This window comes from Neoarthrinium moseri (genome assembly GCF_022829205.1).
Source record: "Neoarthrinium moseri strain CBS 164.80 chromosome Unknown scaffold24_Wmoseri_CBS_16480, whole genome shotgun sequence".
Lineage (NCBI taxonomy): Eukaryota > Fungi > Ascomycota > Sordariomycetes > Amphisphaeriales > Apiosporaceae > Neoarthrinium > Neoarthrinium moseri.
Genome location: NW_026055138.1, coordinates 234984 through 247660, shown reverse-complemented (window position 1 = coordinate 247660; position 12677 = coordinate 234984). Strand labels below are relative to the sequence as shown.

At 53.4% G+C, this 12677-nt stretch overlaps 4 protein-coding genes across 4 annotated transcripts; all 4 read right to left on the bottom strand.

Annotated features, from left to right (window-relative positions):
- Positions 1-951: 951 nt before the first annotated feature.
- JN550_006727 (uncharacterized protein) lies at positions 952-2488 on the bottom strand (the record flags this gene model as incomplete). The annotated part of the gene is made up of 4 exons (XM_049318498.1): positions 952-1158; positions 1223-2108; positions 2161-2386; positions 2443-2488. The coding sequence occupies 4 exons, from the start codon at positions 2486-2488 to the stop codon at positions 952-954; spliced, it is 1365 nt and encodes a 454-aa protein (XP_049171296.1).
- Positions 2489-4974: 2486 nt separating this feature from the next.
- JN550_006726 (uncharacterized protein) lies at positions 4975-8385 on the bottom strand (the record flags this gene model as incomplete). The annotated part of the gene is made up of 3 exons (XM_049318497.1): positions 4975-5716; positions 5780-7593; positions 7660-8385. The coding sequence occupies 3 exons, from the start codon at positions 8383-8385 to the stop codon at positions 4975-4977; spliced, it is 3282 nt and encodes a 1093-aa protein (XP_049171295.1).
- Positions 8386-9523: 1138 nt separating this feature from the next.
- On the bottom strand, positions 9524-10219 carry JN550_006725 (uncharacterized protein; the record flags this gene model as incomplete). Its single annotated transcript, XM_049318496.1, has 3 exons — positions 9524-9789; positions 9877-9910; positions 9977-10219. The coding sequence occupies 3 exons, from the start codon at positions 10217-10219 to the stop codon at positions 9524-9526; spliced, it is 543 nt and encodes a 180-aa protein (XP_049171294.1).
- A 735-nt stretch (positions 10220-10954) lies between these two features.
- Positions 10955-11235, bottom strand: JN550_006724 (uncharacterized protein; the record flags this gene model as incomplete). Its single annotated transcript, XM_049318494.1, has 2 exons — positions 10955-11048; positions 11114-11235. 2 exons carry the CDS (start codon positions 11233-11235, stop codon positions 10955-10957), a joined length of 216 nt encoding a protein of 71 aa, XP_049171293.1.
- Positions 11236-12677: the final 1442 nt, after the last annotated feature.

Here is a 12677-nt window from a genome sequence, read left to right as displayed (position 1 = left end):
AGCGGAGCCGGTTGGAATTGACCAATTGCTATTTTCGTTCGCTGAGGGTTGCACCATAGTAGTTGCTAACGGTGGTGGGCATTCAAGTCGCGGCCAATCAAGGACCTCGATCAGAGAGACGCTGTGCCACGCTCCTCAGCAGCGTCCGCAGCCGTGCAACGCCAGAAGCCAGGCACAAAGCTGTCACTGAATGGCCTAGTCGCACTGCCACCTTCGTCTCTCTTTCGTCCCATCTTTCCCGAGTCCATCGGCGCGCGTATCGGATGCTCGCGAAGGAGCAGCTCGATTGCATCACCATGTATGACGAGTAGGATCCCGCCGTGCAGCAGCGGCAGTAAACTCTCCCTCAATTGCCGAACCAGGCTGAATCCTTCGATCCTTGACGGCGGCTGCCGATCAATATCGCAGAGTGCTATACGACGCATTGAAAGGTCTCGTGGAGGGCCGTCAGGCCAAAAACACGGCTCAAACCCCCAATTCCTTCCCCCTGCGGATGGTATACAACGGTTTCAAATGCGCCACCGAGGTGACCGGGAGAAACTCTATACTAGCTCGAGATCGGCCGCGAGCAGTTTCCTGTAGGAACCACAGTGCCTCCGGTCTGTCGAGAGATTGGTGATCCACCATGCAACTTTCCTGGTGACTTGCCAACTAGCCAGGGGCCCTGGCTTCCTTCGGTGAACGCCTCATCTGACACAGGCACCAGGTTGACTGCCATTACCATCAGGTCGTGCAGCCTTACTTATTGGAAGTTGTGATCAAGCCACATGTTTCCTCAGGCGTCAAGAATCGAACCATTCATTATCGTAACTATCGTTATTGCTAGGACTCCTCTGCAGGAACACCGACCCTTTGTACCCCCAGGACTTTTTTATCATACAGCTGCCTGTTTGGCAGGTCTCTCAGGGCTCGCCTCCTCTCTAGTCCCAGTGGTTGAATGCTTCCACTTTATCACAGCTTCGCCCACCAGTCTCCTTGGTCGTGCATGGCGCGGGCAACCTTCACGAATCCAGCGATGTTACTGCCAGCCACTAAGCTGGGGTATTCACCCTCCTTCGCCTCGACATACTCCTTTGCCGTGTTGAGGCCGTTCTCGAAGGCGTTCTTCATGATGAGCTTGAGTTTCTCATCAACTTCCTCGCGTGTCCAACTCAGACGCTGAATGGCGCAGGCCTCGTTAGCATTGTTCTCCTGCTTTGGCCCCAGGATGGGGGTGGCTTACCTGGCTGTTCTGTGCCATCTCAAGTCCGGAGACTGCTACACCACCAGCGTTGCTTGCCTTACCAGGAGCGTACCAGACGGACCCTGCTCCCTTCTCCTTGCGGGCACCCTCGAAGACGTCGATGGCGTCTTGTGTGCAACCCATGTTGGAGCCTTCCGCAACAAATAGACAACCGTTGGAAACGAGTGTCTCAGCCTCCTCCTTGCTAACCTCGTTCTGTGTAGCACATGGCAATGCCACGTCGACCTTACCGACGTGGACCCAAGGCCGGGCGCCTTCAATGTACTTGAAAGCGCCCTTGTGCTCGTAGGCCGTGAGTGCCTTGCGAGCAAGCTTGATTTCGGCGATCTTTTCGACGTCCTCGGGCTTGAAGCAAGCATCGCCCTCGGCGATCAGGGCGCCCTGCGAGTCTGAGAGCGATACGACAGTTGCACCGAGCTCTATGCACTTCAATGCGGCATATTGAGCGACATTGCCGGATCCAGAGATAGCCACTCGTTTTCCAGCCCAGCTGCCCTTGCCGGCATATTCCAGCATGTGACCAACGTAGTATACGAGACCGTAGCCGGTAGCCTCTGGTCGGATCAGACTGCCTCCCCAGGAACCCCCCTTGCCAGTCAGGACACCTTCCCACTTGTTGCGCTCTCGGCGGTAGGCCCCAAACATGTATCCGACTTCGCGTCCACCTACACCAATGTCACCCGCCGGGACATCGGTATCAGCGCCAATGTGCTTCGATAGCTCTCTCATGAAAGCATTGCAGAACTTCCGAATCTCGTTGTCGCTCTTTCCCTTGGGGTCGAAGTCGGCGCCTCCCTTACCACCTCCAATGTTCAGGCCTGTCAAGGCATTCTTGAAGATCTGCTCGAAGCCGAGGAACTTGAGGCTGCCGAGTTGTCAGTGCAGCTCTTGGCATTTGTGAGGAGGCTATCACTCACATGGACAGATTGACTGTAGGGTGGAATCTGAGTCCGCCCTTGTACGGGCCCAGTGCCGAGTTGAACTGTACGCGGTAGCCGCGGTTGACCTGGAGGTTTCCGCTGTCGTCTTCCCAGACAACTCTGAACTGGATGATGCGCTCTGGGATGGAGACGACCTTCAGAGCGGTTTTGAATTCAGGGTTCTTTGTGAACAGTGAGCTGTTCTCGAGGGTGCTCGCCAGCTCTAAGGTTGGTTCAGTTGGCCAATGGTTCAGACTTCTCGGCGGCTGAGTTGCTTACCTTTGTAAGCCTGCTCGAACTCGGGCTCGGATGGCAGGTTTGACATCGTTACGACGGTGCTTCCGACTTGAACTTGTGGGTGGCAGGTGTGGTATATGAAGTGGTTGCGGTCTTCGAAGAAAGCTGTGTCTATCGCTGGGTAGTAAAGGATATGGGCGAGGCCGAAAAGAAGAACATGCAACTCATGAGGAGCGCGTCATACTTTATATGAGTAGAGCACTTCCACAAAACATTTTTTCTTCGGCTGACAGCTCCGGCATCGAAGCTGACTGAGCTGGTCAAGCTTAGTGTACCTTGGGGTGGTCCTGAAGCAGTCACCGACAACGGCCCAGTATCATGGAAGCGACTCGCATTACAATAGCATGGGACTAATAACTAGTCCCCCAGCTGCCGGGACAGGGCTCAAACCATGTCCATGGGGGCGTACTACGCAGTGGGGGTTGGGAATGGAGGTTATACCTCAAGTTTCGACGAATTGACCAATGGAATTAAGCCTCAGCAGCTGGTACGTAGCCAGCGGTCTACCACATTTGCTTTTGGTGTCATCCTGAAGGGACGCCATATGCATGGAGATAGGACCAGTCCAGCAATCTTCAGCCAGCCAGACGAGCTACTGCCGTCATTATGCACGCTTCTCGGAAAATCATGAGAGTCCTGTGTCGTTATCTCTGAGGTCGTCCAGCTGTTGATGACATAGCTGCGCTGCAGATCCGAACCTTGAAATGCTACGCACTTATCAAGGTCAAAGCACAGTGAACACATACCAAACGGACGCAACAGCCTGATCGGCGCCTGGTGACGAAGAGTGCACGGGAGCCATCTGAGATCGAACGGACTCATACACATCCCACGTGTGGTGTTTCCCACATGCATGCCACGTTTATGACGGAATTCCCACGATGCTCCAGTCCGACGATCTGCTGCAGGGCGCGCGTGCTAGTGCAGAGCCAGGCTATCCATCAGATCGGCTTTTCAGCTAGGCTTCGAGATCCCCCGGCCGCTAAGTTAGGGGCTCTTGCTAGTTTCGTCCTTATCATGACACGTTGATTCGCCAGAGCCAATTCGGGCAACGCAATGGTCACAGCATTGGTTCCTGTAAGAGCTTCAGGAAGGGCCCGCAATGGGGGGGTTCCCTCTGCGCGGGCGGGTGGCCGCCCTCGCTACCCTGCCAAGCATGCAGCCCGCAATTGACTTTTCCGGTATTGTGCGCCTCGAAGAAAGCAAATAACTGGACCCCCCCTCCTATGGCGGGACGATATTCCAAATTCCACTAGTTAACGAACTACACACTTGAGAGGATTGATTCCTGCTGTAACAGAGAAATGTCATCTGGCGCGGGAGATCGCGGAGCGATGTCGTCGGCCGCGGCCCATTTGCGCGCGCGAGCCTCGCCTTCCGCTACCGGACCGCTGAGCCGCCAGGGGACGGATGCATACAGACACGCGCGTGATCAGAGGTTGCTGGCACTTCACTCAGCCCTTGGCCCTGGGGTGCCTGGTCACCGAAAGAAGTTGCAAATTTTTTTTTGACCGCCGCCTTCATTGCATTTACCGCTGTCGGAGGGATCGAAGTCCCAACCCACAGCTCTTGCTCGTTACTACCGCGCTCTCCTCATAAGGCGTCTCGCGTCTTCCGGGTCGGTAAGCCCAGCCTTAGTGGGGCCTATACTGGATCTCCGGTGATTACACAGGCGCCATTTGTTCTCAGTCTCGGGCTTTTTCCTAGGTACATAATTGCTGCTGTATAATCAGATTCCTCCGTGACCGGACCTTATAGGCAGCAAAAATTGCAACCTGATCTTGTTTGACTTGATCAGCGTTCCGGTCAGTCTCAGAAGAGAAGATCTTAGTCAGAAAACTTTCAGATTCTAAAGAGAGCCTTCCACGCCTTGAGCCGAGATGGGAGTTGCAACATAAGATAGTTGCTGTTGCTCTGCTGCTCGACAGGCTTGTAAAGCTATCCGTTGGGCGAGTTGATACAACTCATGTCTTTGTATCTCCTGACCGGTTCTCAAAGAGAGATGGGCGTGGTGTCGGTGTTGAGCCTTGGACCTGTTAGACCATGGCAGCGGGGCTATAGCTAGATCAGGCTCAGTCTCCAGAACTTACATGTGTTGCGGTTCTATACTCTCCGCAACCGGACTGTATAGGCAAAAACGAGGTGCTGCCGAGACAAGATCGGCCCTTCCGCGTTCATCTCCGATGTAAACAACAACCGGCTTCGGAATTGGGCATGTCTGCAGTTCCAACTTGGATTCACAGGACAGCGGCGTCGGACAATGCGGTTTCTACAAAAGGGTCATGGTACGTGATCCACAATTGACCGATAACTCAACTTGTCAAGATCGGCATTATTTGCGAATTGTAGAAAGTCTTGTATCATGTGTGCTGGCGCGCTTCACGCCAGTCCACTATCTAACCACATTAGTTTGCCCCAATAAGGTATTCATGCTGCCTCCCAACTCCATTCGCCTTACCAAATGCCCATTGCGTCCTCTACTTTGATGCCGCTGCACTCTTGCACTATGCAGTCTCACCAGAGAGCAGCTTGATCGAAATCAAACCGCTTCAACTCCTTGCCCGCATCCTCCAGATCCTTCTTGGCCTTCATGCGCATGTAGAAGATTGGGCAATCTTTGCTGCTGCAGATGACCTCACAGTGCACACTGCCTTGGCATCGTTGGCACTGGGTCCAGAGCCGACCAAAACGCACCTCCAGATCTGATACCTTGTTTAGTGTTTTGTTGTACAGCTCGCCTACTCGCGGTCCACAGTTTGAGCAGACAGCGCCCGCACTTTCCTCCTTGCCGACCAAGGGCTTCTTGCAGCCCATACAGGTCATGGTCTTTTTCGCAAACTTCATCAAGCCGCCTACAGTCGGTGCGGCGACAGAGATGGAACGCGTGTGATCACCGGTCAGTAGGGAGTTCGCCTTGGTCTCGCCCAAGATGGGTTCGAAGATACGCCCCAGAGGCTTGGCGAGCTGGTTGTCAAGGTAGTAACGGGTGTCGATGGGCACGTTGTTCTCCAACACATAGATCGGATCCTCGGACTTTTCAAAGTTCTTTGCTCCCGCAGCACCCTTGATCATGACATAGGCCACTCGATCGCCTAGACCTGGGGCTGAACCTGCATCACGCTTCTTCATTCGTGCTGCCAACTCCACGTGTGCTTGCTTGCCATCGTAATGTTCCTTGGCAAGGGCTTTTGTAATCACCAGTTTGGACATATCGACCTTGTTCTGCAGCAGATCTGCAATGGTGTCCTTCACGTAACTGAGAGGAAAATGTCAGCCTCCAGAATCAGTGCAAAACAAAAGGGGGCTTGAGAAATCTTACTCTTGGGCGCCTGGCACGTCCCGGTCGATCAAGATCATCCTGAGGACCTTCTCGATGACGGTCTGCACAAGCAGGCAGTTGTCTCGCCGAACGGTCTCAATACCCTTGGTGTCCATCTTGTCGTACTTTTCCGTACTTGTCCAGTAGAGTCCCGCGTAACGCTTCTTGTTGATGAGGAGATATGGGAAGTAGACCTTCTCGAATTCCAGCTTGATGGGCTTAATAAACTTGGACGAGACGTAGTTAGCAGCCTCCTCTCCGAGTTTCATTGCCTCTGCCAACTCCGCTGTGCCGAACTTGACCATGACGGAATCTGTGTCACCATAGATGACTTGAGCGTCGTGGGAGTAGCCATTGGCGACGCAGTATTTCTTTTCCACCTCGTCTTTTGTCTTCTCAATCATCTGACGGCCGTAACTAGTGGTGCTGCTGGCAATTTCAAGACATGGGAGCTTGCCAGTCGTCGCACCGGTCAGACCGTAGACTGAGTTGGCACTGACTTTCAACGCAAGCTGTCGACCGTTCAAGACGGCTTTCCTGAAAGGGTCCGTCTCGACTGCCAATTCTCTCTTGGCCTGTTTTCTTGCCGTAAGCAATTCTTCGAGAATCTGTGCGAGTAACCCCTTTCTCTGCTTGACAGTGACGAAAAGATCTCCGTTGGGCGTCACGATGTAATCCTCATCCTTCTTCAAACCAAACTTCTCCACCGCCTTCGGGTTAATGAGAGTTGTGTAGCAGAGGTTGTGGGCTTGGATGATACTAGGGTATAGAGAGGCAAAATCGAGGGTGGCGATAGGAACGTCGTAGTATCCACGGGTCGGTTCAATGACTGTGGCACCCTCGTACTGGTCGTCAGAGCCCTCGGACCTCATGTTGGGGATGACCAACTTCTGCTCCAGTGCCTTTCGGAATAGCTGACTCATGAACTTGATTTGCTGGCCTCTGGATAGCAAGAAGTTGAAAGGAACGCCCGTGACTCTCGCCATTTCTGTGTAATTTGCCAGACACGAGAGCTTGTCCATCAGACGCTGTGGCAGGTAGGCATCCTTGAGACAGTACAACGCCAGTCTTCGTCGCGATTCTGGTGTACCGTTGAAGAGTTCCGTGATCATGGTATGGTGGACATCTTCTTTTTGCTCTCCTAGAAAGTGAGAACACACCGAGTTCAGGGTGTAACTTCTGAGGTGGTGGTCACGCTGAATCAGCTGCAAAAGATCGAGCTGAAGTCGTCCGTTGGTGTTGGTTGCTTTCGTGTCGCGGTTGCCCATCTGTTTGCTGGAGAAGTTTGTCTCCTTGGCAACTGACTTGACGCTGGGAAGTCTGGTCCAGTATTCAAATCCGTTGCACTTCAGATGCTTCGCGCGATCAAGGAGGTAGGGGAAATCGAAGTTGGCAATGTTGTAACCGGTGATGAGATCGGGGTCCACCTTGTCCAGGAATCTCTTCCACTCCATGAGCATATCTTGTTCCTTGCCAAACTCTAGGATCTGCGTTGCTACTATGGAACTGGTGGTATCCAAGCAGAAGACGTTCCGAATGAACGGCTTATTTTCTCCGTAGCGCGTAACAACGTTGGCGATTTGGATAACCGGATCCATGTTTGCTTCTGGGAAGATACCCTTGCGTCCAGCACATTCAATATCGAAGGAGAGGATACGGAGAGGGGCCATCTTGGACCACTCTCCCTTCGGTTCATGGGAGATGAGGTGTGTGTATGGGATTTCGGCTTCGATCTGGCAGCTTGACTGCTTTTCGTGCTCCGGCATCAACTTGTAGGACTTGGCCGGACATTCGACCCACGACATACCGGGAATCTAGTTCAGTCAGTCTAACGCAGCGCCAGGATAGCCGAGTCTAGTGCAACTTGCCTTGGTATCGACCATGAAGCGCAGGACATATTGAAGACTGTCGAATGTCAGGATGCCTCCCTCGGCTCCCTTCCATAGACCTTTCCAGTTCGCATCGCCCTTCTCTATGGTTGTGCGGACCCTGTTGATGAACTTTGGGTCGTTGACGGTAATCTTGATGTAGGGGCTCTTGGTGTTGCCCTGGAACCCATAGATATTCTCTCGCAGGGCCAGGGTGCACGAGTAGATGGCAGGCTGGTGCTGGGCAATCTGCGACTCGAGAAAGGCCTTGAACGGTTCGCAGTCCTTCTGGGTGAAGGAGACGGGGGCGGCGACGTAGAGGTAATGCTTAAAGTCGGTGACGTGCAGCATGACGGAGTGGCCGTTCTCCGTCACGCCGAAGAGCTTGACGGTGGCCCTGCCGCCATGCAAGGTGCCTTCCTCGGCCTCGATCTGCTGGAAGGTGAGGCTGTCCCGCTTGGGGTCGAAGTCGACGACGGGCGGGCGCTCCCATGACTGGTCCTTCTCGGCGTTGCTCTGCTTGAGGTCCGAGATGTCCTGGCTGAGCTTCTCGAGAACTTCGGACTCGAAAACACTCTTCTGCTGCGTGGAGCCGAGCTTGGAGGGAGGGCCCGGCTGGGAACTGTTGAGGCGCGACGCTGGGGAGGACGAGAGCGGCTCGAGACGTCTCTTCTTGGAGTTTGGGGTCCTGGCGCCGCCGAAGACACGCTTCTGCGGCAAGGTTGCTGCGGCACTCATGATGGCAATCTCTGTGGTGCTCGCTTGCAAAGAGCTTTCCTTAGGTCCTGGGCGAGTGCATTCAGTCGCAGTGGGGGAGGCGAGTCTGTTGTTTATACCGAAGATGCGGCCTCCACAAAAAGAGCCATGGGCGATGGACATGTGTGAAAGGGCGCGTCTAACAATTTGGGAGTCGCGTCGTGACGTGCCGACAAGGGTCGCGACGTGGGGCTAGTCTTAAGTGGTTTCGCGGCTGGCGACAGTAGCAGCCCAGTCAGCCCAGGGCCCATGGGAGGGGAGGGGACCCTTGGAGCTGCCTTGGAGCCTTGCCCTGGTTTTTGGCGGTTCCAGATGCCAGCGACCTATCAATACGAGCATTTCAATTCGGCACGAATTGTAGTATCAAGATGCATTGCTTCTTGGTGCTTGCTTGTCTCTGGTACACGCTTTTACCCTAGTCGCCATTCCGGACGTGACCAGAACCCTTACCACAGCTATCCTCATACCAACTCCCCCGGAAATGAATTCGACCAGCCTGTCATAATACATGTCATTGAAGGTGTGACCCTGATTTTTTCCGGTGCAAAAAGCTTGCTATTTGACGATGTCATGAGTCTGGTCTGGTGGGTGGGCAGATCACTGCCTCCTACCCATTGCCTCAGCCGTCACAACTCTCGTACAGCTACGATGCAGTAATTTCAGGTAGTGAGCGATGACAACGCCGGGCGGACAGCTCGTGGCCACGAAGAAAAGCTCATAGAATATGATGAAATGTCGTCGGCCGTTCCACTAAAAGGGCCGGCGTCGACGGTGACATTCACTTGGGTGACTTTACCGAAAGCTGTCATCGTCTACTGTCGAGCACACCATATCACAATCCAGGTAATGGGTCAGGAGTCCTGGGTGTGGGGCGAGCGAACAATTGGGTGGTGTGCCATGCTTGTTGTATTTCGTGGGAATCATCAGCCGTATGCCATTTCTTGGCCTACAGGCGTAGATCCTGAAGGTATCCGTAGACGCCGGGTCAATGACCACCAAAAGCCCAATCCGGGCATCAATGCTCATGCATCATGATAGCCAGCCGTTCATCGAGTGATACGACCACCGTCTTTCCTCCCCTGCCCGTCGACACTTTTCCGCCGCCAGTCCCTACTCAAGCTTATGCGTTGTGCTTGCCCTTCTTGTTGCTCTTGCCAACCTCCTTGATCTGCAAGTCTGTAAAAGCCAAATGGTTAGCTCGAGGGGAGATTGCAGCGGGCATGGCCCATCGCCATGCTGGGTGAAGGGAGGCCGTACTAGGGGGCAGGCTCTGCTTGAGCTTCTCGGCCTTGTCGGAGTCCTTGACGACGAGGGTGTACAGGTGGGTGCTGCATCGGACCTTGAACTTGGACAGCTTGGTGGCCTTGTTCTTCTTTATGCGCGCAGCTACATGTACACAGTCAGAACCTCTTCATTCCAGCGACACTCCAGGAAGCCCGATCAACAATCAACAGGGCGTCGGGTCCGACATACAGCTGGCATCCTTGCGGCGGCAGATCTCGATGAACTGAGAAAAACACACGGTCAGCACTTTTGGTCTCTCCTGCGGTTGGCGGCGGCGCTCCTGGCGTACCTGCTTGATATCTCCGATTTCTCTAGGCATCTTGGCGGTGTTGTCTGGCTGGTCGACGGGGTAATTGGTGAGAATCAGAATTTCGTCGTGGCAGTAGATTTCCCTTTCCAAATTGATGGATTGTAAATTTCTGTGGGAGAAATTGCAAAGGAGGGCGCACGGTCCAGCGCGGGCTCGGTGGGGATCGCTCGAGGCCAGCCCGCCAGCCCGCCAAGAATCTCCAGGGCCCAGGATTCCAGGCATGGTCCGTGCTCAGGAGACTTTGACTTCAAGTCAAGATATACGTGTGTCTCAGCATCAAACTGCATCTTTGGATCTCAACTACGCTGCAGCTTGACAGCTGTACGTGCGTCACACTAGATACATAGATGCTTCAAGTTACGATCACTCGGAATTCTTGGTCAGCCAACCCATGGAGAAACTACGGATGGGAATTGCTAGACGGTGCAAGCCTGTGATGTTTCAGCTTCAATCCCGAACCGACAGCGACACCCACTGGCAACATATTCCGGCTTGGTTCTAGAACAATTTCATGCGAGACATGAGACCGGTGACGGTTAGAACTTGGTTCTGGCTCGACCCGTGAGAGCTGGGGAGTCTCTCTACATAGGTTGTGATTTACCCCGCGTCTACACTTCTAGTTTGTCCAGCATTTTTACCCCAAGTATTCATACACGCAAGCTTTCTTGTAAGCTTCTGGAAAATGCTGTCCAGCAGCTAGACGCAAAATTGGAACATTTTTGCAAGTCCTGAACATCAGGTTTCATTTTGAGAACAACACATTCACGCTCATAGAGGCAATTTCAAGTAGGAATGCAACGGCAGTTCGATTAGACTACCTAGATTCTAGGGGTATCTGAGCCTTGGCTGAAGAATGCAGCCATGTTGACCGTTCTCAATCCATTCCGAGTATCATAAGATGATTCCCAACGCCCTTGTCATGTCCATTCGTTCATCGTACAGAGAGGGAGGATTTGTTTAGTGCTTGGCAGCCTCCTTGTTGACGTCGGCGGAAGTGTTGTGCTTCTGCTCGTCGATCTTGTCACCAATGGCGTCCTTGCCGGCGGAAAGACTGGGTTTACTTGTTAGGATTTGGTCCCAAGGAGTTGGAAAATGAACAAGCGGGTGAGAACTTACCGAGTGCCAACGCTGGCGTTGTTGTCCTTGGCGACCTCCTTGTTGGCCTCCTTGGAGCCGGTAGAGACAGCACCCTTGACGGTGTCAGAGACGTAGTTGGCGGCGTTGTTGATCTTGTCCATTTTGATGGTTGTTTGGCGTTGATTGGTTTGTGTGTGGTGAAGTTGTTTGATGGTGAGATGTGAGTGTGATGATGATGGAAGGAGAGAAGATGGAGGATGGATGGGATTCTTGGGGTTTAAGTAGTTGGTTGAGAGACGTGATTGCTTGCGGGCAGGAGCTGTTTCTTTGCTTGTATGGATGCATTCACTGCCCAGGTAACTACAATACTAGGCAAGTGCCCCACGTAAAGGGTCACATGGAGAGCCATTACATCATACTAGTTGGGCGAGCCTTTGTTGCTTGCCTGGCCAGGAGCAGGAGGGGCATCATTTTGCTCCGGAGACAAACGGACGAATGACAGATCGACCGCCTCAGGCTTGACAAGTATCCGTAGCCTGAATGCCCCTCATTGATGCAAGAAAGCGCAAAGTAGACGAGACCTAGACCACCCCTCACCAAGCCTTGTGGAGTAGGTACCCAGCGGATGGTTTCGGACGGGAAGCATGTGCATCAGGCACAATAGTTGTCAGTGACGTAACTTGAACGGCAGGGACAACGAATGGTACACCTTATTTTCTCAAGACAAGATCCACTATCAGCAATCCTGTGAGTCTGCTCCAGTTGTCGCTGCTGCCGAGGCATCTGCTGTTCGTTGTCTCCCTCTCGGTGGCCATCCTGGCTGGGGGCGAAAGCAGCATTCCATGCCAATATGCACAACATTGACTATCGATACAGGCTGAGGCTGTTCCTGAGCCCGTCACAGATAGTTGCATAACAGTAGTCGGATTGGAGCGAAGCTCCGGGGGTCGTGATTGGCCGCCAGGGCGTCAGTACTCCGGGTAGCTGTGGGCCGCTGATGTCATGGACTTCTTTACCACCGTGGGGAACCAACGGGATGCTGGTCTAGACCTGTGGCTTCAAAGCCGCCCGGCCCTACTTACTAGCCACATCGACTACATACTCGCGCCAGTCTGACAAGTGATTTCAATCACAGGTGCCACGAGATTCCGTCATCGAGATCTCATACTTGAGTTCGCCCGCAAGGTTCCCTGCTCTCCCTGCGCAGATCACCCAGACAGCTTGCCATCTTGTTTTCCAAAAGCTGCATCAGCTGGAATCGGAAAGTACACAAAAGCGCATGTTTCAATGCAAGTGAGGGGGATTGGCTGCCACCCGGGATGATGCCGGAGCAACTAGTCCGAAAGATCTCGATTCCAGTGCGCCTGACTGAAGCGGAGCTCGCCTTTGCTGCTGCGACGTCAACTCGGCCAGACACTGCTGCCAGTTCCGTGGATTGAAAGACCCATCGTGATTTCAAAGTGGTGTCAGCTTTTTCCTAGGAAGTCTGAGCCGTACTCTCCACCAAACACTGCCCCCTACGGTAAATATGACGTAGTGATTTTTCAAAGCAGTCAGACAACTGCAATGACTAACTGCAGCACGTGACTTTCATATATCTCTC